This window comes from Cygnus atratus, chromosome 3 (assembly GCF_013377495.2).
Source record: "Cygnus atratus isolate AKBS03 ecotype Queensland, Australia chromosome 3, CAtr_DNAZoo_HiC_assembly, whole genome shotgun sequence".
NCBI lineage: Eukaryota > Metazoa > Chordata > Aves > Anseriformes > Anatidae > Cygnus > Cygnus atratus.
The window spans coordinates 109,224,117-109,248,066 of NC_066364.1; the positions used below are offsets into that span (position 1 = coordinate 109,224,117).

Consider the following 23,950-nt stretch of genomic DNA (forward strand, 5'->3'; position numbering starts at 1 on the left):
CACAGATATGTGTTCGCTCTCGATGTGTTTCAGAATATCATTATTTAAAATGCCACCGTCTGGGGCGACATTATGATGGATAAATCTCATTTTTGACCCAGTAGCCATACGGTGTTGAACCACGTAGTACAAAATATTCAATGTGGAAAATGGGAAAAATGGCAACACATTTAATGAAAAATGTTTTGACATAAGTCACCTTCAAAGGCAGATAATCTGGGAGTCCCGTTGAATACGTTGGTTGATTTGAGATAAAACCTTGCAATTGCATGTGCTCAAAGTACAGAAATGTGTGTCGAAAAAAGAATTAAAATATCCATTATTGTGTAAAATGTAGCCCTGCATTAAGTGACTGGATAGGATTGTACATGCAAGCAGTCACAATTTAACCGAGGGCATATTATTTAAGAATAGTGGCCACCAGCAGAACAGGAGCTGGCTGACAGAAAAATAAGAGTTCTGGGTTCCTGCAACCCTTTGTTATTAGGAAAACCATCTGTCAGTGTAATAGCGCTGAGTGTTATTGCGTTCAGCCTCTTATCTTTGGTTGTTAGCGGTCTTAGTAGAGTTTAATATAATGGAAATTAATTGACCTTCATAACTTAATTAACGCCATTCCATTCAGTATTTTTTCCCTCTCAGCATATTCTTCGTTCTGAATTGCCCCCGTGCCATCGTATTGCTTTTACGTGTGAAGTTTCTCCTTTCCTGTTGTTCAGTGTTGTGTGTAGCTGGGGCAAATTGTTTCCTGAATTTTGGTGGGCAGCATGAAAGAACAACTTCGGGCTTAGTTGGGTGTGTAGAAATGTTTCCTGTAGACCAGAGCTGAGAGCAAACCAGGAGGATAGCAGGCTGAGTGCGATGGACCTGGGGCTGAGCTGGTTTAATACCTGGTGGTGCACAGTCTGAAATAGGAAGCCGGTGGGTTTGACTCTGAGGGCTTTGCCTGATGAAAGTAAATATACTTCTTAGTTTGTGGAGATTTTCCTTAAAGGTTCCCAGTTCTTATATGCAGCTCGAATGATCTATACCATGGGAGTATTTTGGATGGCAAAGAATAAGATGTGGGAAACTCTTTAAAGCTCTGCTCCCTATGGCAAAACAGCTCCATAAAAGTCAGCAGTCGCAGGAAGGCACGGCACAAAAATCAAAAAGGACATAAGATATCTAATAAATCAGAAGCAACGTCGAAAACTATGTGAAGAATTATTGATATGGCTAATGTTGGTGCATAAGGATTTGTCTGCAATGGAAAGGCTAAAACAAAAGGAGAATGGCTGATCAGGTAACGTGAGCAGCAGAGAGAATAAGCTGTCGTCAGGCCATGGCCTAAGTGGAATAAGAGCGAAGGACACACCCCTGCAGAAGTAACTCCACTAAGTGCCAAAGCCCGGAATGACAGAGGTATCAGGTGCCTGCTTCCAAGAGCAGCCGTAGGAAGGAGCATAATGAGTTTTAGAGGATTTTGGCTGTGTGCTTGTCAGTGAAAGGACAAAATGGACTATTTGAACAATAGCCTTAAAAATCTGTCAACGAAGAATTAGTATAAAGTTGTTCCGTGAATCATCAGCATCAATCTTTGCTATAATTGGTTATAATTCATGTTATGTAACTTTAATTACATCGTATAATGAAAGAAACTGATTTATTTGGAAGGATTTAAGGTATTATATGGGCTGCATAAATAACTAGTGTGGATGCTGTAGAGGAAGGGTAACAGGATATTTGAGATCTATGGAACAATTTAGGGGTTTCAGCTGGATTTAGTGGAATGGCTTTAATGCAGCCTGCTCCGTAACTACTACCTGCATCCCTTCCTTGAAGTCTTCTCTTCAGATGGAGCAGCTCTCTGTGGCTTTATGGAAGCCAAGCACTCTCTCTCTTTTATTTCTGTAATACTTGTGTTGTGAAATACTTTGGGACATGGCTTAGCATGGTTCTTGGTGCTTTTTTAGATTTCGTTTTTCCTTCTACCTCTAGTTAAGCCTTTGGAAGTTTGCATGCAGATTTCCTGTGAAGGCTGTGCATTGCGGAATCAGGGATTTGGCAGGCCTGCTAAAGCAAGCAAGTGCAAAGGGGAGCACATGAAGTTTGAAATATCCCTGTGAGGGAGAACACAGGGAGTTTTAAGGGCTGACTTCTTTCTGCACTACCAATTCCAGTCATCTTTGGTCTGCCACATGAATGTTGCCTTGCAGATGATGAAAATTCATTATTTGTCTTAATACATGGGCGTTATAACCATATACTTCCTTAGAGTGGCTGTGATGGGCATCCCAAATCATGAGCGGTTGCCTGAGCTGTCGGCAGGTTGTTTAGACAGACCAGATGTGTGGGAACATTGTTGATAGTTCTCAGGAGGATGGGAAGAGTCTCAGAAGAGTTTGGATCTCATTTACCTTGAGCATTTCTGGAGTATGGAGCCTTCTCTGTCACTGCTGCAGGAAAAATGTGGTTGAAGTTGCATCCTCAGAAAGTTGGTGGTTGAGCTGGTGTGGTCATGACCATTCAGCATTTTAAACTTTGGAGCCAAGCCCTTTCCACAATGAAGAGAATTATGTCTGTTTTGACTGGTTGCATTTGAATCACATTCTTTCCTTTCCTCTTTTTTTTTTTTTTTTTCAAGCTGGAAGGTGTAATATTAAGCATCGGCTGACTTTCTGGAAGTTATGACATTGATGGCCATGATGTGGTGAGACACAACTGGGTAATCTTAAGTCAGTCTCAGCTCATCCCCGCCAAACTAGGCTCTTCTGCGTTCCATAGCATCTGCAAAACTTTTTTGCTACAGTAGTAGAGTTGCCACAGCTTTTAGACCAGCACCGTTCTTTTTGTTGGAAAAATCTGGACTGGTTCCCTCTTTTTGCCTCAGTGTCCTACAGATTGGCTTTGGGTTTTGGTTGTTGGTTGTTTTTTTTTTTTTCCTGCCAGGCAAAGGTGAGTTGTATTTAGAGTTGTTGGAGTAATGGGCTGTGTTTTTGAGCCGTCTGTGTTAGAAGAAAATGGCTAAATAAGAAATGGGTTTTGGCTATGGAGTATTTCATCCGGGAAGGCCAGTTATTTGTGTCAGAATGATCTTTCAAGTCATTTTTACTTCTAGTTGATGAGGAATGTCGAAGATATTTATTGGTATTGTTGCAGGGAAGAGCTGTCGCATTGTCTTCAAGTACAGTAGGAAGTGTAGATGACTAGGTAACCAGCCTGATTTGAAACCACGTGTGCTGGCGCAGGTGGTTGGTTGTATTTATTCTCCCTTCTGTGGTGGTCTGCGGAGAAACCCCCGCCCTGCAGTGCCCTTCTTGTTTCAGAGTTATCCAGGAGGCTGTTTGGAGGTCTTGAAGGCTGTTCTTGTTCTCTGGAGCATGGTGATGAGAAGGCAAGTGCACAACGGCCATGAAAATCCTGGCTGCTGTTGACCCTTGCGTTGAGGGACCATGAATTCTCCTGTGTGGTGGTACCAGCTGCTCAGCTGCAAATGAAAAGGAAGGAAGGAAAGTTGCAAGGGACCACTCTCTTTCAGCATCTGAATTTTTCCAAAAGCTTTGAGTGATGGCGGAGTCGAATCCACCCTAAGTCATGTGTCCTGGTGAAACCCCGTGCAGAGCACAAACTTTGCATAACGCTGTTAGTGCGCTGCAACCACTTGATGGCACCCTTTGATTTGGTACATAGCTCATTAGCAGTAGCATAGCGCAGTGTGGCTGTAGCATTTGTAATGGAATAACACATAAGAACTGAAGACTGCAAGGTATCTGGTTAATGTAGAGATGAAATGAATGAAACAGCAAGGCTAAGCTTTCCTGACCCTTCATGAGAGAATAGATGAAAAAAGGAAGAATAAGCTATTGTGCCGAAGGGAGATGATGAAATTCAAGATCCACACACATAATCTCTGGCTCAGCCTCTGAAATGTTAATCCCTGGCTAGAATTATTTGAGCTGTAGATTGCAATTTATCATCAAAATGGCACTGTGTCAAACAATACTTCTTGTATGTGTGATGTTTAGAACTATCCAATTTTAATATAAAATGGTTCACGGAGCACTGTCTAACATTTAAGTAGCAACTCGTTAAGCCCGGGATGTTTTTACTCGTTTCTGTACGCCAGTGGTCATCATGGGGAGTTATATTCCATCGATCGCTCCTTACTAGCCATATAATGTATTTTGGGGAGTGATCTGTTTTGATCTGAGCAGTGACAGATGATGGAACTGCTTGATGGTAATTGTTACACCAAGTGGTCCAGAATGTTTGTTTTAAGGTGCTCAGTTAATTTTTTTCAATGAAAAAATCTGCCAAAAATTTGCTGATGGCTCAAAAATCCCCAGGATTGAGATTAATGTTTTGCCAAATTGTGGGAACAATTATTTTGAGGTTACAAAAAATATTTTCTCGTTGTGTTTAACAAGCTGGAACACCCCTCAGGTTTTTCTCTCCTTGCTTTTATAATATGCCAGTAGGGGGAGTAAAAAAAAAAAAAAAAAAAAAAATCGCCATGCCGGTAAGGCTGAAGTATTCTGCACTAAAATTCAGCCCTTTGCACTTGAGAAATCGTAGTACTTCATGATGCAGTCTGTTACTGAAAGAGAAAGGTCCAGTACCTTGAGAAAATGGCATTAGGAAAAGATTAACAGGCCAGGGAGTTCCTGAAATGTCGGCTTTCTGCAACGTGTGAAACAGCATAATCATTAGAGAAGAATATTTAAATTAAGTGTCCGTAGAAATCTGAATTATACTTGCTTCTTCCCCTTGTTACTTACAGCTTGCTTAAAAATCCCCTTGTAATTTCATTGTTACAGCAAACCCCAGCGTGTTCCAGTGCGTGCTGATACATTCACCTGTGTATTTATTTTTAAAAGTGGCTTCTGTGTAAATGTGATGAACTCTGAAAAGTATTTGCAAATATGGAATACTTTTTTAAAACGTTTGGTTGTTTTTTTCACGTCTTGCATTTTTTGCTTGTGGAAAGGTGAGAGGCTGGAGGGGGAGAAGGGAGGAAGGCGAGCGCAGGCCCTGCCAAGTTGGCAAATTCCTAATTCCTCCGCAGAAGTTGTTTCGTCAAGCACTGAGATTTGAAGCGGGAGCTGTTTGGTGATCTGCCGGCGTTTAAAACGTCTCCCTGGGCTTGGTGGTAATTAAAATCCCCTCTAAAAACCTGCTAGTATCAACACGACATTTTGCAAGTGCTTGGCGTGTTTGGTTAGCAGGTACACGCGGGGAGCTTCGGCGTCACAGGCCTGACTGAGCAGTCGCACTGCCTGTGAAATGAACTATGAAGGAGACATTTGTCTTAGAGGGGGACCTTTTGTGCTAATCCTTCCAACCTTTATATCGGAGTGTTTCGTGACGGTGTTTAGGCAAGGAATAGCTTGTGTTGCGCCCTTGTGATCTCTCTCCATCAGAAACGAGGGTGTGGAATAAGCAGTGGTGTTAGATAAGAGTTATTTTATTTTGTATTTCTCTGGCACCGTGGCTTTTTTTCCTTGGAGGCTGGTGCCTTAACACATGTGGATTCTGGATTAATATTTATAAATGGATCCGCAGGAAATGATGGTGGTTACGCCGAGGGTGCAGCTGTTTACTTGTGCATGCAGTTGTTTTCTGGGCACCACAGATAAACGTGTTATCCGGGCGCAGGTATTTATGTTTTAAAATCACACCTACCAGTAAGAACATATACCTTTTATATACATAAACACATGACAGCCTGTGTTTAACTCTAAAAAGCACAGACCGAGTGAGAGCTTCGCTGCTGCCTGACCAGCCCAAACGCACAGCGTATATAAACACAGTCACCAGAGTTTGGCAGTTTTATAAAGGGTATTTTTCTCCTCTTGACTACCCTTTGCATGCCGGCAGTGCGAGTTGCTATATCAGATTGGTTCCTATATCAGTTGCTATATCATATATTTTGGGTTTTTGCTGCTGCATCAGCCTCGGTATTTTAGCTGTTGGGGCTTGCACTCAGTTCCCTGCCGATGTTCGCTGTCATAGTTTGCTCGGTGCCTTGCATTGGAAGCGAGCGTGCTCCCAGAAAAGGGGAGTTAGGCGGAATTACACAAAGGCACGTTGTGTGCTGCAGCATCTATTTGTATGGGATGGTGAAAGTTTTGGCAACTTAAACAGCGTAATACCTGAGCTGATCCTATGTCTGTGTTGTATTTTTTGGTTAAAAATCTGTTCAAAACTGCTATGTGGAAACTACTGTGTGTTTTCTAGAATGAAGGAAATTAGGTTTCCTTCTTCCTTACGGCTACGAAAGATAAAACTTGGGTGTGATAAACAGGTTCGAGTTTGGTAGCAAAGGTTGGCTTAGTAACAGCCTTTAGACCAGGTGTTGTGACCCCTGAATTATGGATGAATTTGAGTATCAGATTTGGTCGGCTTAGGAGCATTGAGCTGTTTACACTTGTTTGTTTAAACTTTCGTTTTGCATGCAAGACACTTGATTTCAGATTCTTGTGTCCTGCTTCCTAGCGCGGTGGTAATTAGACAAATGTAAAATCTGTCTTTAAACCAGAAATTGTACTGAAGCAAGTCACAACAAATCTCGATAGCATTGTTCTGCTTTCTGCCTGGAAACGGTATGAAGAGCTGTGTTAAAGAAGAGCTTTTAAATGTGTCCAGGATGGATACAGGCATTTCATTGTCCGGCTTTAAAAAAAAAAAACAAAAACAAAAACTTCTAAGTAAAGATTTTTAATTGCTGTACATAAAAATAATAATAATAATTTGTCCCTGTGTTTTAAAGGCAATTCTGTTGTATTTTAGAGCTGTAGATACCAGGAAAAAAAATTACACGTTTGTGTACAGTTGCTGTGGATTTGTTACTGAAGCTAAGCTAATGGCTGTCAAGAAAACTTTATTCTGTGCTTGGTGTGACATCTGCCTTTTTTTTTCTGATGGGAATGCACTAAAAATAAATAGCGATCATCAGTCTCTGTTGTGGCTTTAATTGCAAGTTTATCTTTTGAAGGAAAGTGAAGTTGAAGTACCTGACCGAATTTTGGCATGCCAGCATTTACCCTGCACAGTTTTTTGTTGTGTGTGCCGTGAGCTTCAGCACTCGCCAGCTGATGGCATGTGGCACGCTGAATTGCAGTGTTTGCTGATGGATCTATACAGGCAAGAATAATGACTGTACCGAGGCTTGTTTTCTGTGCAGTTGAAGCACAACAGTGTATACTTGGTTTTGTTTAGGGCAGATCTGGCTTAATACTGGCTTGCAATTATTACTCATGGGGCATTATCATTGCAGATCTGTGCATCTACTTTTAAGGTACGCCAATCGCTGTAATTAATTAAAGTGCTGCAGATGCTGCTGGTTAAGCCAATTTAAAGAACAGAGCATGAATTTCCAGTTATGTGAGCTAGATAATGATAATGCCCTAACGTGGTAGTCGCTCTTGTGAGCCAATTATGGCTCTAGATAGCTGAAGCAGGTCTGTGGTTCACTTTCTCTGCCTTTGCCCGTCGTGAGAATACACATCGCCTTCTTATGCCTTTTACTGCTGAGTAATCCTAGTTTTCCTCCCTGGTTGTGGGGTGGTCCGACTGACAGCTTGTACTCTTAATAAGCTTAGAGGTAATAATCCAAGTCCTGCAGGTCACATGTACAATATGCCTTTCTTAGGTTGAGCTTTTTTCCTGCTCTAGTTTTGCCAAAACATCAGGCTCCGTAATATTACACGAGTGCTATTGCTAACTGCCCGGAACTGAAGCACTGCTCTCTGATAATTCGTTAATGCAGAGTCTAGGAAGGGGTTTTAAAAGTATAATCATTAGGAGCTTAAGTCTGCTCACCTTTTTCCCCCTATTTCTTTTTATTATGGAATATTTTTAAGTATGAATGGAGCAAATACGAAGCAAGTGAACACTCAGATTTTAAAAATTCCTTATGCCAGGCTAACTTCACAGCCAAGAAGCAGTGAAGGAAATGTTTTCTGTAGGGTGACTCTGTATTTATTAATTTATTCTTGTATTAGTGTTAGATGGCAACGTGATGTATTAACAAATAAACCATTAGTAACATCTCTGCCTTTCAAATTTGTGAACTTGTTTATAGAGGAGCTTCAGAAATGTTGGTGGGACTTTTGCATGCAACACTCCAGGAGTGCTTCTGATTGTAGCTGCAATATAGGGAATAACATTTTAAGAGAATACATGGAAACTGACTATGTGAAACTGATATTTACTTTGTAGCACTTACTTTTGTCAATTATAATGTGTGCGAGCTGTAGAACAGTATCTGTAGATAACACAAGAAAGTGGGAAGCTGAATAATATGTGACGTACTCACTGCTTGGCTTGCCAATGCCCAAGTTCAAGTGTCAGGCTCAGACTGGGAAGACTCCGTGCCCCCAGAATATTCCTGCATTTTTGCATTGGTGCTGTGCTGCTGGGTTCGTGTCAGGTACGTTTGAGCCGGGCTAATAACATACTCACGAACTCAGGACCTTGGAGTGGCTGAACCAGGAGGAAATCGGAGCAGCCAAGTCCATACACAGGCAGAGGAGAGTGGAATTTTCCGAGAATCAGAGCAGAGAGATCAGGTTTGCTTACGGGATCTGTAAACATAAAGCCTTAAAGGTTTGGGAGGGCTCAGGGAGCCCAGCAGGGAAGCATGGAGAGCGGGCCCTGGGGAATAACAGGGGGACATTGTTTTGTAGTGGTTTAAACTTGGGCCCGGACAGAAAAGGAGGAGGAAATTGGCTGCAGAGGAGAAAGTGCCTGTAATTTCTGAGAGGGAGTGGAAGAGAACAGAGTGCACTACTTAGACGTCTCTGGCTTAATTCCAGTGAGTGGAAATAGAGGCAAGAAAGTGCATGTGAGCATTTGTCGTGTTACCATTTCGTGTGTTCTTGCGTGACCCAAAGCAACAAAAAAAAATCTTGCTGTGGATCCTTTAAAAAAAAAATAAAATATTTTACCTCAGTCGTCATGTGTATGTGGGGATGGGGAACTGAATACCCGCAGGCTGCAATGGGAAGAGTAAATCTCCCTAAAACACTGGGGAGTTTGCAAATGCAGGCACACAGGAGTTCTGACTGCACCATTCTCACGGATTGCTCCTGCCAAGGCAGGTGCTCTCCTGTCTTTCCTCTCTGCTCCCTGCTTCGTGTCCCTGCCAGTGCACGCGTGCTGGTGTTCGCCTGGCCTTTGCAGGCTCGTTCATCTCCTTAGTAGGGGGCTGCAGGTAGGAGCTGAGCTGGGACTCGGATGGCAGTTGGGGACGGCTTCCCAGGGCTGGGGGAGAGGAGCTGACCCCAAGCCCCATCTTCTGTGTGGAGCACCAGCCCTCGGAGCATCGGCCATCCCTTCTAAACCTCCCTTGCATCAAGCGTCCCTTGCTCTGGGCTCTCTCCTGCTTCGCAGTATACAAGACTCACCATCCCAGGTAGCAGGATGAAAATCACAAGTTCATCTTCTGTTAGCCCTGCTGTTTAAGGCCCCTAATGCTCTTAGTTTTGTGATGTTAGCGGAGGCTTTATTGCGGTGTGATACCATCGTTCTTGGAAGTTCAGGCGCGGGACCACATTGCCTGTGTGAGATTTGTGGCTTGGAAGTCATTGTGGCCAGAGTTCGTTCCAACCCAAGGAAGAGATGCGCTTACTGCCGTGGAGTTAAACTAAAAATAAATCCCCTCTTGCAAAAGTATGCATAATGCTCCGTGCGCGCGCACGTGTTTGTTTTCGTGCGCCATAAACCCCAAGATAGAATCTCCCGGTTTATAAGGGCTAATAATTTGTTCCCAGATTTAACAAGGTGCTTAATCGCGAGGCTTTCCCTAACTTGATTTAATTACAAGTAAATCATATGCTTGAAGTTAGGCTTGTGCTTAAATACCTCGCTGAAACTAAGTGAGCTCTTTTTGATGCTGTTTAATGGACTTGGAAGATTTATAGGCCGTATAGACGAGCATTTATGCACGTGTTATCCTGTGATAGCTGGAGTCTGTAACACAGGATCAAGGTCAAACTGTGAGTTACAACTGGCTCTGAGTTTCCATTAAACTGCTCCAATGCTTCTTCATTTTCATTTTATTTTTTAAGTAACAGGAGCAGAATTTTGTAACCTAGGCTTTGCTGTCTGTCCCGCTTAGTTTTGCAGATTTTTTTTTGGATGAACTTTATAATGTAAGTTAGGTGCCTTAAAGGGGAGTGTTTAAAGAACCGAATTACGAGGCAAAAATTGAAATTGCCTTTTATTGTGTTAACTGTGCAATGACTAGTGCCGCCTGTTAAGACTGCGGCAGATCGCTTTAGGACATAAAGCACTTACTGCCCACCATTTGGTGAACAGGGGAAAAAAAAAACATGTATCAAGTTTTTTGCAATTAAAAATCTGGAAAAACTTGTTTAAGAAAATGTTAGCCCAATACCATGCATCTTTTGTCAGTATAATGTGCAGACCTGAACACAACTCTCTTTATCAACAGTGCAGTGTTTCATATTTAATCAACACCAAATGAAGTGCTTCCCTCACATGAATGTAACACAGATCAAGTCTCAGCCAAAGCAAATAAAAGAATGAATGCTTTGTTAATCATCCATAACTAATTTGTGCATACACAGAAAAAAAAAATGAAATCTGTTTTTGACAAGACCTTTTTCAGAGAAGCAGCAAGGGAGAATTGAACGTGTAATGTGCATTAGTAGGAGTGAATAGCAATGGGGAGATCTGAGATGTTTGCCCAGGCCTTCTTATATTTCTTGATAGTGACAGCGTTTAACAGAAACCCAAGATAAGAGAAGGGAGGGTATTTTAAGTTGTTTGCCAAAATATAATAAGACAAACCTGTGCTGAAGCAGACATGGATGGGTTCCTGTATGCATTGCCATATATTCATAAGTATTGCAGGGAACGGCCACATATCTCTGTGACAAACTCTGCTAATAGATAATACACAGTGAAGAAAATGTTAAATGCATTGCTTCTTTGCACAGGGAATATGATTGTGTTGCTCTAGTGGCAGCGTGGTTATGGTTGAAAGGGCAGCTTCATTACAAGCCCCTGTTTTCAGACTATTGCAGCTTAGAAAAAAATCACCCATTGGACTGAATTTTTTTTTATGCTTGTCAGCCTTGAGGTGAATTTTCCTTTAAGTGCAAAGTTGGAAAAAATCCATTTAGCTGTTTCCCTGATTTAAATAAATTGGGAGGGATGGACAGGCTTTTATAAACTCGAGATTTATCATTATCGAAGAGCTGTGTTTTGGATGCTCTGCATTTGTCCTTGCTGTCTAAAAGTGGGTTGTGTTTATGAAACACGTATATAAAAAAGTAACTACACCTGCACCGTGCACAACTCTGACTTGCGTGTGTGCATAGGGTGTGACAGCTGTGATGTCTTACGTGCGTGAGCATGCCTCTCTTCTAGCTTCACACAGATCTTAATTTTCAGCTGCCTCCCTTTTACCCTAGTTCTGTGCCTACCCTTTCCCCCCCGCTTCTTCCTGCATACGTCAGATTCAGGTGGCACATCAGCACCATGGCGTTGGCTGAGACCCATTGATTCAATGTTTTTCTTTCTTCCTTTGCTCTGTAGGGAGGAGTGCTGCATGGGGGAGCCACTGCTTGTGAACCACACCGCTCTTAGATAACAGCCTGAAGGAGATTTGCATTTTGAAGTTACCTCAGAGTTTTTGTCCGTGATAGCGAGCTGCAGATTTGGATAAACGAGTAATCAAGTGGCGTAGGTAGGCGAGTTACATGTTCATATGAGGACACTTTCTTGCAGAGTCCAGTGGTTCCAGCACGGTTCCTATCATGGCCACGGAGCTGTAGGAGTTATGGTGGTCTTGCAGATGTCCTCAAGGACAGGAACTGGGAAAGGCAGTGAGGGGGAAGGAAGGAGGAGTGAGTGCCAGCAGGTCCAGTAATTCCTCCATAGCCAGGGGGCTGTTCCAGCTCTGCTGTGTCCTCTTGGGATTATGCATTTCAAGAGGAAGAGGATGAAAAAGGACAATCATGAATTTAATGATCAAGATATGTTGGTGCCCCAATAATAACTGATACGTTTGCTTCAAATAACATCATCTTGGTTTTTTTGAAGTGATGTTTTAGCCTAAACGTAAGATATTAGGAATATGGTAAATAGTTTGACTCAAGAGCTCTGGTTCTGATGACAACGGTGGTCACTTGGGGAGCATCACAGCTCGGCACACAGGCATGGGGCACACAGACCATGCATCCATTTGTTCTGTGCTCTCCGAGTTGCTCTCTCTGAGCATTTGTTTCCTCAGAAGAAAGCTTGCAGGTAGGCACACCTTGATGTACTGAGCAGCAGACCTTCCAGTAATTGTTGGATTATATTATGTCAAACTATAAGCGTTCACTGCTCAGCGCGGCATATTACTTCAAAACCACCTTTCCCATGTCAAAGATTCTGGATCTTTGTCTCAAAGTTAAATCAAAAGAGAGTAAGGAAATTTAGAGCCTAAAATGGAAAATGAAAAGATGTAAGCAGCTAAAGGTGTGGCTGGCGTTTTTTCACATCTGAAACGAAACTAATTAACGACTAGGTTTGCCCATTTTCAGAAATATATTTATCAACTTTCAGCTACAGACTGTCTTCAGTCAGGGGACACTAACTGGACAACTTTCTTACATAACTGTTGGAAGGTTCAGTAACACAGTTCATGGGATGCCTCCTCCCTGTGGAGACTTCCCCCTGGGTAAAATAGCGGTAAAGTCCCAGGCTCTGGAATGTGAGCTTACATGTAGATTATTTTTAACAAGCATTGTCTGTTGTTTTAAATAAATAGGTAAAATGAAAAAAAAATAGTAGGATGACAGTTACGCTATAAGGCTCTTCACTTAATACACAGAAAAACGTGGAGCTGAGTTGCTGAGCAGTATATAAAGTCTTGGCTATCAAGGAAACTCCCTTGAGCTTACTGTGATGAACCAGAATTCTCTGGTTCCTACTTGTTGGTGGGAGTTTCTTCTATTTTTCTGAGCGTACTGCAGCTTATATGGGGGAAAAAAGGTAATATCTACTACTACACAGATATTTTTTCTCCTGTTACCATTAAAGGTTTGGAAACCAGCTATCATTTGCTCTTTGTCACCTTCTAGCTTTAGCTGAATTTTCTATATTTCTACTCTGCTTTAAGGTTAACTTCATTAAAAAAATGTACAAAATGAACCCTTCAAAAATAGAAAAATAAACCCAAACCAGGGAGAACACTGTATTGGGAGTGCTCCTGCTGAAGCAGGATGCCTGAGTTGCTCTCGGAGGGGGCCAGCATGCCACGAAGGATCCAGCCCAGAGGCACGGGGTGTGCAGAAAATGGAGGGCTGTTGTTTTCTGTCACGCCGCTAGCCCTGCACGCGGTGCCTTGTGCGACAGCCAGCATCACCTGCTGTGTATCAGCAGCAACCTGAGCCCAGGCTTCTTTAAATCCGCTCCTTTGGGAGCAAAGGTTTGTGGATTTAAACAGCTGGTCTGTAATAACAGATTTCTCCACCAACTTTGGCCAGCCCTCCATGAGCTTGTGTCCTGTGTCCACGGCAAAACTGAAATTCTGTACAGGAGCTGCAGGAGGACTCACACGGTCTAAAAAAGATTTGATCTCAGTAGCTCTTCCAAGTGATGTGTGTGATAATACAGGCGGGCTTGCACGTAGCTGTACAGGCTAGGGGAAATGGTCATGTACCTGGCTGCTGTAGCCTTTGGGACCTGGAAGGAAACATGCTGTCCCTGCCACCAGGCATGTAACAGTCCCAGCAGGAGAGAGCAAACGGCCACAAAAGGGAAGCAGCACTATAGGCAGTGTTAGCGCCTTACTCAGCACATTCGGGTCCAGGCACTGCATGAGAGGATGCAATTTGCGTCGATTTGCATCGCTATGGTGTGGTAGGGGCTGGCCACGTGTACCAGGGCTCCTGAGCAGCGTGGCATGAGCTGTGTTGCTGCACGGGCAAGCAAAGGCACCATCTTGTACGTTACAAAGCGCTTGCGTAGAACGTAAGAATGGAGGTACTTCAGCAGATGACTGGAGGCATCTAGAAGTCAACTTTAACCTGTCAGTAATGAAAAAGAAACTCGCATAGCATCTCTAGAGGAAAGCATCTAAAGGAGCAAGGAGGAGAAAGGGTAGAAATGCCACGGCGAGTGTTCCTCAGCATGTTACCTCTCATGTGCATCCCTCTTTGGAAGAGTTCAGGGGGTGTTCCCAATGTACTAAATGGCCAAGGCTGAGTATTTCAAGGTTCAGTAGTTCTCTGCTGCTGATCAAAATTACGCACCTCACCTGTAAACTTCTCTCTATTGATCTTTGTAAACATCAAGATCACTTCAGAAGTGGCTACCTGTCATAGGAGATCTAATGATAAATTGCAAGAATAAGATTTTGGTCTTGCACTTTTTTTTTTTTGCCATCTGGCCAGTAAATGTCTAAAAAGTTTATTGTAGTTAGTATTTTTATTAGCAAAGCAGGACTTCTAACTACTACTTGGTTGTAGTTTGTGTAGTGTAGATGAAATTACCTCAGTTTGCTAGGTACCATTTCACTTTCCGAACTTCCTATCTGATGTTGATCTTTGGAGGCTTGCAGAGTGCAAAAGATCCACCTGAAGACGAATAGTGGGTCGACCTGCGTCATGTTGTGTGAGCTCACCACAGGTATGATTTTGGTAAGAAAGAGCCATTCATGACATCCCATGGCCTCTCAGGGCAGTGGTGAAATCACACTGGGCTTTCTAAAAGCAGGCCTTGGGGAGTCAGTAGGAGCAGTAGTAGCAGATCTTTTCGTTGTGCTTACTCCAAGTGCTTGCTGATACTGAGTAATAAATGGCGAGTTGTGCTTCCAACATTCAATTCATCAATCTACATGCACTTATGTTTATATATATAAACCTATACGTATGCATATTTTATATATATATATATATATATATATATAAAAACTAATACGTGTATAAAAAAAAAAAATCAAGTATAGCCATTGCAACGTTTGTTTTTAATTTCCTTTCCAGTTCTCATGTCTAGGGCTCAGACTTTCCTGGGATGTGCAGGATTTTTTAAACATTAAATTCTGCCTTCAGATGCATCATAATTCTTAGTAATGTTCTGGGTACCTTGAACCATTATTTGCTTTTAAACAAGTTTTCAGCGCAGATCGTGCTGTCTGCATTCGGTCCTCCAAATCTCCCATCCGACTGTCTAAATTATTTTAACTGACATAGTTTCTAATTTACTCTCTCCAGTTGAGAGACCTCCCTGGAGCTTGTCTATTTTAGCATTTAATTGCTGTATACTCTCGCAAATTAAATTCTCTAGTGATCCATTTTGCTCTGCTGGTGAAGCAGTGATCTTTCCATTGGAGCAAGATGGCGTTGGTGACTTGGCTGCCGGGGCTGGCATCCAGCTGCCGGGGAGGGAGAACTTCCCTGGTCCTCCCTGCAGCCTGGGGGGGCCTCGGGGGCCGGGGGGGTTGTGCCACAGGGTAGCTTTCCTTGGAAACATGCTCCGTTTAATTACAATGCCTCAGAAAAGAGAAATCCTCAAAACTTGTTCTTCTGTTTGTTTTTTTTTTTTTTTCATATATAGCTAGGAAACTTGCTTTGTCTGATTGTTTTGTACCCAAGTGTGAAGCAAAATGCTCTTATTTAAAATCTCCATAGCTTTGCAGGATTTTTTTTAGCGTTCTCATTTATAAAATGTGAAAAGACAGCTTCTCAAAATAATATGCTTTATGTCTTCCTTCTCTGGGTTACGGTTAAAACACATTGTTTCTTCTGACAAAAATAGCGCTATCCAGTTAGGAAACTTGTCTTTCCCATTTAGGTCTTTTTTGGATATTTGTACAGTGTTTATGCATCTTTTAATAGATTCTGGCTGGAGATGGAGACTTACCATTTAGGATCCAAATAATCCAGGAGTATGGTACTGTTTCATCTCGTCTCTGCTGAATGGAAACACTTCACTACATTTCCTCAATGTGTGTGTATAGAGAGGAGAGTATGGAGACCTAGAGACTTCTAGAGTGTAGAGAGAGTGCATAGAGACCCCATTGGGTCTTGGGGATTAAAGACTGCAGTGTAGCAGGGCGCGAAGGTCGGCACAGAGAAGCTGAGCCAGGTGTTGAGAGGTAAGATGCTTTCTGCTCTTTCTACAGTGGGACTCTTTCCCTAGCCCACATAGCCTAGAGGAATATATCCCGCAACTAAAAGCTGGCAAATACTGTGCTTATTTGGAACTCCAGAAGTGTGAGGTCTGTTGAACAGAAAACACAAAGCTGCTTCTTTCTTATTTGCACTTCTTATCTTAACCTTGAGGAAGACTCACCAGGAGTTGGTAATTACAGGACACAAGGTTGTTAATTACAAGTCATTAAAACATATGTTTTTTTCAGGAAAGACAACTGCATGATATTTGCATTATTGCATTATTTGGAGCTCCTTTAAATGAAGGGTGCAAGTTCAGACCTTCCACGTGGAGGTGTTAATCTTTGGACTTGCTTCATGTGGAGGAGCTGGGTGCTGTTGAACACTGATAGGTGACTATCTGTCCTCTGCGATCATCTTCCATCCAAACATCTTTGTTTTGCAAATGTGGTGCAGATTAACCAGTCTCATTTTCTTTGTCAGAATATTTTAGTTCTGTTCGCTGTCAAAGGTCTGCTTTAGCAGGGAAAGAGGAGGAGGATCCCTCACACCAAAAATTCACAGCAACCTGTCCCCAAGGACAGCAGCTGGTGTTTCAGAGCATTTCTTCACATTATACTGACTGTAGAAGTGATCAAGGTATGTGGGTCCTTCAAGCCTTCAATTCTGAAGCCAAGTACTTTATTAGGTTCTTAGGAAGTCTTTTGATTTTCTACGTTCGTTTTTGTTTTGCTAGCTTCTACAAAATGTGAGGCGGCGACTCCAGCAGTCAGGTGTGTGTCAAATACCTGGAAGGATCATTGAGGCTTGTGCTTTTGAACAAAGAGCATACAGTTAAAATGAGAAAAGTTGAGCAACTAAAAAATAAATAAAAATGCATTGTGATTCCTGCTTTACCTTCTACAAAATCCCACGTGCTCTTATGAGACACGAGTAAGAGCAGATCAGACTTTTACTATTAAATGGATGCTATGATATGAATATAATAGGAATTATTTATTCTTCTACAAAAAAAAGGTTCTCTGTGGTTCTGGGATCACTTGTGATGTGTGGTAAGTTTTCTCTTTGTTGGCTTTTTTTTTTTTTTAAACAAATGCTACAACCTTTCTGGGAAGTGGTAGCTCAATATGTTCTGGCATTTAAAGACAAACTTTTAAAAGTTGATTGTATGGGAGGGTAGAAAGCATAACCCATTGTGAAATCAGTCAAGGACCTAAGCACTTTGGGAATATCCTTCTCGGGCAAAAAGACCCTCCTCCCTCCCCCATTTGTATAGCTAAAAACATGGAATGCTAAGCGTATGCTTTTTAAAAGGAAAAATACTGCAACAGAGGTATAAAGATCTTTATTGCTATTATTTATAAAACTGAAGTTCTAATAGACTTATTTTTCTGGGAGACTAGGAGGACTTAAACTCACATATTAGGGCCAACAAAACTTGAAAGAGTAGAGGCTGGTTTTGTATTTTAATACAATAAATCAACATATTTAGACTCTTATTTCAGTTGGAACCTGAAAAATCAACTTCTGTCTTTGGCCCACGAGAAGATTATAAAATGAATTCCTTTCTCGGGAAGGCTGAACATGAGTGCCAAGTGTGTCTTACTCTCTGCAGCACCTCTGGGCATTTAGTGCTAGGAGAATCTCCTTGCACGCGGCTGTTCCGTACTGGCATACAGCTGCCTGTGCTCATCTCCTCCTCCGTACCAATTCACTCAAGCAGATTTCACAAAAAATTGTTGAGCATCATCTTAACTGGGAGAACCTCGCCTCCTTCCCGAATCAGGTCGCAGTCACTCTCTGGCCCAGATAACTTGAAGCTGCAGATGCCAAGAGGATCAGCTGTAGGATAAATACATGAGTGGTGAGGATGTAATTCTGCGTCATTCTAAAATTCTCCTGAGTCCACGGCTGTGTCCAGCTTTTAGGTTGAAAGTTTAACACTCTGTCCTTTCTCCTCACTTCAGATTCACCGTCAAACTGGTCTTCTGGATGGTTTTGCTGCTTTGCTTTGACTTTTTAGTAGTATCACCTTCATAAAGACAATGTGCATCTCAGTTATTTTGTCAAAGAAATTGGTATGAAGTAGATGTGCTTCTTTAAAAAGAGAAAAAATGGCGTAGTCTTTAAGGGCAAACTAAGTAAGAGTTTTCCCACATAATCGAGTTATGTTGCTATCCATCATTTCAGTAAGAATAACTGTGATGCCACAGTACAGATTTTAGGCAGCTAGGGTGTAATGGTTTGTTGTTTGCAAGCAGAAGGTCACCCCAATGGATTCAAAAGAGAATGTCGTCTGCGTGGCAAACGTTTCCTGGTGACTACAGCCCACCAGCGGGATGTTTGCCTTTGGGCTGGCTGAAGGGGAGGGCATAACTGCAGTTATTCTCCAGTTTCTGCTTGCTCCTTTTCTGTTTGGCAGAAAAGCACATTCACTGGAATTGGCAAATCGTTTTTACCATGCCCACTACATAAATATTTGCACACCACGTTATATATGGCAGTTTTCTCTAAATATGCTATAAAAAAAGGGGGAAAACTAGAAGAGGTTTAGCAAACTTCGTTTCTGTTCACATTGAGCACTATTTTCACACCATAGTGTGAAAATTGAGACATTTTGCATTATGAAACAGGTTCCTCTCAAGATGCAAACTGCTTCCGTATCTTTACCTAGTGAAAAAGAAATGCCACATCTCTCCTGGTGCTTTCCAAACAAACCTGGCAGTAAGTCTTGGCTGTCTGTAAGGAGTTGTAACATTCAGTTATTCGCAAGGTGCAGTACAATGACAGATTACTGTCATTAGTATCTGTGTAATAATTGAAAGTCCCTGATCAGACTTTCCATTTTACACATTGTCAGGACCTTGGACCTTAATCTTGTTCTCTGATTGACAGTGGCGGCCGGGGAGAGAGCGCCTATATTGTTTGTGGTAGTCGCATCTGTGCAACTGGCGTCAGCTGAGGGTATTTGCATATTCTTAAGTATTGCTTCTGAGAGGGCCTAAATCCTTCTCAAGTGTTTGATGCATTTTTGAAATTCATTCATAAGGTATCTACATGCACTAATAGTTCTGTATAATATTGCTGTGCATAATCTGACAGATAAGGCTGGTTTTTTAAACAAGGTATTCTTTGGGGATGACATATTACATTCTGACTTATTCTGCTGGGCGGAAATGTCAAGTACTTTGAAAAAGGATGCTTGAATGTTTTGATTGAATTAGTATTCTTTATTCAACACAAATTGTCGGCTGCAATGAAACATAGCTGTATTGTGAGAATAGTTTTCAAAAGAGTTAACAGCAGGGCTTTTTTGTTTTATTTTTGTTCCTGGAGCTTTATTACATACAATCATTCCTTTGCTGCTGATATTAGACACAACAAGAGAGTAGATTCTTAGATGCATTTTAGATTAGTTTGTCTGAATTGTTAAACTGTTAGCAGCATCTTTATCGTGACATACTTTTTGAAATACACCTTGGCTTTTTATCTTTCTCTTATCTTGCTTTTTATTTTCTTTCCTTGCAAAGTTTTTATCAATATTTTTGGAACCATTGTCAGCCTTAATTTCAGAAACCTGTCACTCTTGCTAGTACACGTGCAGCACTAGTGAGGAGTACCACCGCTTTGAAGAATATCCACATGTTGTATTTGAGCACTGAGTACAGACAGTGGTTTGCAATATTAACTTGATAGCCCAGTACCACTACATATAGAAATATATGTGTAATTGAAAGCTATGTCTTCACAGGTTGGATCAACGCCTGCTCCAGTTTGCCAAAGGAGTAATGTGTTTCCCCCATTCTTAAATTGATACCTGCTACTATAAACTCAAGCCCTGAATGACTTAGGGTCTCTAATGGAAGACCACTAATCACAATGGAAGTTGTCTTTTTTATATTGCATTAAGCATGTGTTCAAAGGGCCACCATTAGTGGCTGTGACCTAGATGTAGAAATGGGTTTCTGTCTCTTAAAAGGACCATAGGTATCGCTACTGCTTACATACTTGAAAAAAGAATGATGTGGATTTAATTTGTTTGTTTATGAACATGCAGGTTTTAGTGAACAACAGCTTTTATGTTAGTTTTGTTTTTCCTTTGCTTTCAGGAATCTCCTTCCGGCCGCAGAAAAGCTCTTGCCACCAGCAGCATCAACATGAAGCAATACGCAAGCCCCATGCCTACACAAACAGATGTCAAGTTAAAATTCAAGCCTTTGTCGAAGAAAATAGTATCTGCCACACTACAATTCTCTTTATCTTGTATTTTCCTGAGGGAAGGGAAAGCCACGTAAGTTTTCTGTGTTTTTTTTTCTTAACACACACAAATATCCTGCTTCATGTTGCTTTTCAAAGTGTTCTTTGGATAAAGAGCTCTTTCTGTATAGAATGGCAGAATTAGAGAGAATCCTTTAGCATACCTATCATTCCTGCCATACTTAGTTTCTTAGTCTGAGTAAGAGCCATTTCTTACTCTGATTATAGCCCTGTGTTCTTCAGAGACAAATAGCTTGTCCTCTGCCATTACAGACATTTTAAATAACAGCAGCTTAAGAATATCTACATGTTTGAAAGCAGCAGGAGTGTCCGTTTGTGTGCGTGTGTGTACTTTTCCAACAATACCGTTAGCAGACTGCAAGGGAAATGTGGGAAAGAGCACCTAGTTCTATTTCACAAGAAACGGAAGAAAGACAAAACCACTTGCAAGGTGAGAGAGGGTGCAGTCAGAAGTCAGATTTTGGGTCCAACATAAGAACCTCCTGTGAAATGAGTTCACGTGGGCACTGATTACCACTGCCCCTACTCACCCACCTAGTTCTGTCCCATATTTCAACAACCTGTGGAGCGTGCAAAGCATACAAGTTGTTTTTCCATATACTATAACCTCTCCTGCAGTTTGTCAGATTCAAGTTGTAGGATGTGAACAACTCTATGTGGCTGGAGGATGGACCATTTGTCACCCATCCCATTTTGCTCTTCCTTTCTGTCCCATATAGGCTATGGGACTGTGAGAAAGGCAGAACAAAAAGAGGTAGATCAGAAAACTACTGTTTTAGTGGTTCTTTTACCTCTTTGTTTGTTTCTTTTCCCTCCAAAAGGCTAAGGGTTTACTTACTGCTCCTGTTATTCTGAATATACTTGGAGACACATGGCACTGTAGTACCCCCAGATTGTTGTATTAACAGCTTTCCAAAGCTTTGTTATGGCACACATTTTGACATAAAAAGGCTATCTTTTTGTTCGTATGCTTTAAAACCCACAGATGCATTCATTAGTATTACTATTTCCCTCCTCTGGTTAACCCATTGGGAACTACATTTAGAGCTATGATATAAATTTTATTCATATATGATGAATATGTTTTTGATATTTTGATATATTAAAATATAGAATGATATTTTGAAGTATTTAGCTGTGGTTTAACATGGCATTGCAGCTGGAAGGAAAAAGTATCAGATAACCTCCTGACTTTTGGGGAATAATCAGCATCTATGAACTATAAACAGACTACTACAGCTCTACTAGACTCTTAGGGCTTTTTGAGGCCATAATTTGTAAAAACTGACCCATTTAAGATGGCATATGCCTTCTTCCTGTTGAAATTGACTTGTCTCAGGCTGTAGACTTCAAGTCAGATAGACTGTAAGTTGACAATAGGATTTTAATATTGACCTGAACCAGGAATCTGGGAAAAAAAAATAAATCAAAACCTGGTGTTTATGAAAGCATTGATTTTTCAGTATGTGTAAATAGAGAATGCCCTACGAGACAGGGTAAGGTAAGAGAGAGAATTCAGGTGTCAGATACATGAGCATGCGAGAAAATGCCTGGGCTGATTTACAGCCTGTTGTAGTTCTATAAAGTGAGGTTCACTTTTATTTTGTGTGTTTTATAGAGAAAATATGGCAACCTTTTGCTGTGCAACACCAAAAACCTTACTTCTTAGACACAGAAGAAAGATTATAAATACATAAAGGACAGTTTAAGAGAAGGAAATAATGCTTTGGAGACCTTTTTATTTCTAAACTTTACATGAGCAAGTGTCATACAAGATCTGAGAACTAACTGCTTCCAGCTATTTGTCTTCAGTGCATGAAAGAGCCTGCCTTTCAATGCAGTTATATAGTATAGTTGACTCTACTAATGCTACATTTTTTCCCCTGTGCTTAAAGAGTTTATTTAACCTATTGGTTATCAAAACAGGAAGATGAAACCTTGAGGATTTTGCATGAATGGAAAGGTCTTTGCAACTTCTTGATAGTTGCTTACTTTATTTTTACAAATAGTTACAGAGCACTTAGTTGGCCCATGTAACTGCAGGTTCTGTAGTGCTGATTACTTTGAAATCAGAGTTCAAATGATTGTCCTGAAGAATTTCTGATTGTAGCATGTTAAATCACTACTTTTAATGCCATGTTTTAAGTGCATCTGTTCCCATGCAGATTTGAGGAATGTTTAGTTAAGTCACTTTCATTAAGTCATTTTCATTCATGCAGATGGTACCTTAAAAATAATTTGTATAGTTTTCCTAGCATTATTAGTCACAAAATCTGTGCACCTAGTTTTATCATGATCACAGCTTCAAAGAACATAGAGTCATTCTACCAATACAGGTTGGAAGGGACCTGTAGGGTTATTTAATCCAATCTCCTGTTGAGAGGAGAGCCAGCTGTGTGATCAGAGCAGTTTGCTCTGGCTTTATCCCATTGGGTCTTGAAAAACTCCAAGACTGGAGACTGTGCAGCCTCTCCAGGCAACCCATGCCATTGCTTGATGGTGACTGCCACACGTTTTTCCTTGCATCAGATTAGAACAGCTCTGGTTTCAGTTTGCCTTTCTGCTGTCTGATGCCTCTCTTCCTCCTGCCTTGCACCACTGTCTTCTCAGCCATGTCCTCATAGGTGCTGGTAGACTGCTGCCAGGTGTCCCTGAAGCCATCCAGCTCTTATCCAGGCTCCACGCATCCATTTCCCTCAGCCTCTCTTTGTAGGGCAAATGCTCCTGCCCTCAGCCAGCTCAGTGGTCCCCTGCTGAACTTGTTCCAGTTTCTCAACACCTTTGCCTGTACCGTGAGACCAAACACTGGGACCAAGTACTCTGTATGCAGTCCAACGAGCTCCAAGTGAATGCGAGTCATGACTGCCCTCAGTCTACTGGCTGTGGTCCTGTTAGTGCAGATCAGGATGCTCTTTGCCTCCTTTGGCTTCCAGGGCATGGTGCTGGCTTGCTTTGAGCTTGCTCTCTGCCAAGATCCCTAGGCCATTTTCAGCAGAGCTGCTCCTCAGCCAGGTAATCTCCAGTCTGTCTTACTGCAAGGAGCTAAAAAATACTTGATTAATCCCAATAAACCTAATGAAATGGTTTTCAAAGAGAGGAGGTAAGACCACTGGTGCTTCAGGAATGATAGGTTCTTAAAAAATCTTTTTTTTTTTTTGTGGAACAAATATAGAATGTCTATTCATCTGAATCTGCCTGCAGTCATCTTTTCAGCAAACGTTTGATGTGAAAGGTACAGTCATGTGAAAGATATCTATATCTGTGTGAGAGAGACAGTCAAATAACAAGTGAAATTGGCCATTGGTATGTTTTTATACCGTTTATGAATTTGTGTATTTAAGAAAGGGATTCTTACCTCTGTAACAGTGTCTGGAGTTTTGAATCAATCTAGTGATAGGTCACATGCAGTGTACGGACAGTAGCTCTGACCAAGCATTTTCACATTAAGCAAGGGAGACCAGATGTGTATTCAGTAACATTTCTGGACTGGCTTACAATTTTAAGAATCAGTTATTAAATTAACTCTTAATGCAAGATAGCACCGTTTTTTACCATTTGGA

At 41.5% G+C, this 23,950-nt stretch overlaps 1 protein-coding gene across 14 annotated transcripts in view; it reads left to right on the top strand.

Annotated features, from left to right (window-relative positions):
* Positions 1–23,950, top strand: part of EHBP1 (EH domain binding protein 1) — a 213,493-nt gene that overhangs the window by 57,025 nt on the left and 132,518 nt on the right. For 13 of the 14 annotated variants that reach the window (XM_035553095.2, XM_050709408.1, XM_035553088.2 and 10 more), the window contains one exon: positions 20,222–20,403. In XM_035553095.2, the coding sequence (XP_035408988.1) occupies positions 20,222–20,403 (182 nt within the window). Of the gene's footprint in view, positions 1–11,547; positions 11,699–20,221; positions 20,404–23,950 lie in introns of those variants that run through there. The other variant, XM_050709409.1, reaches the window with a different exon arrangement.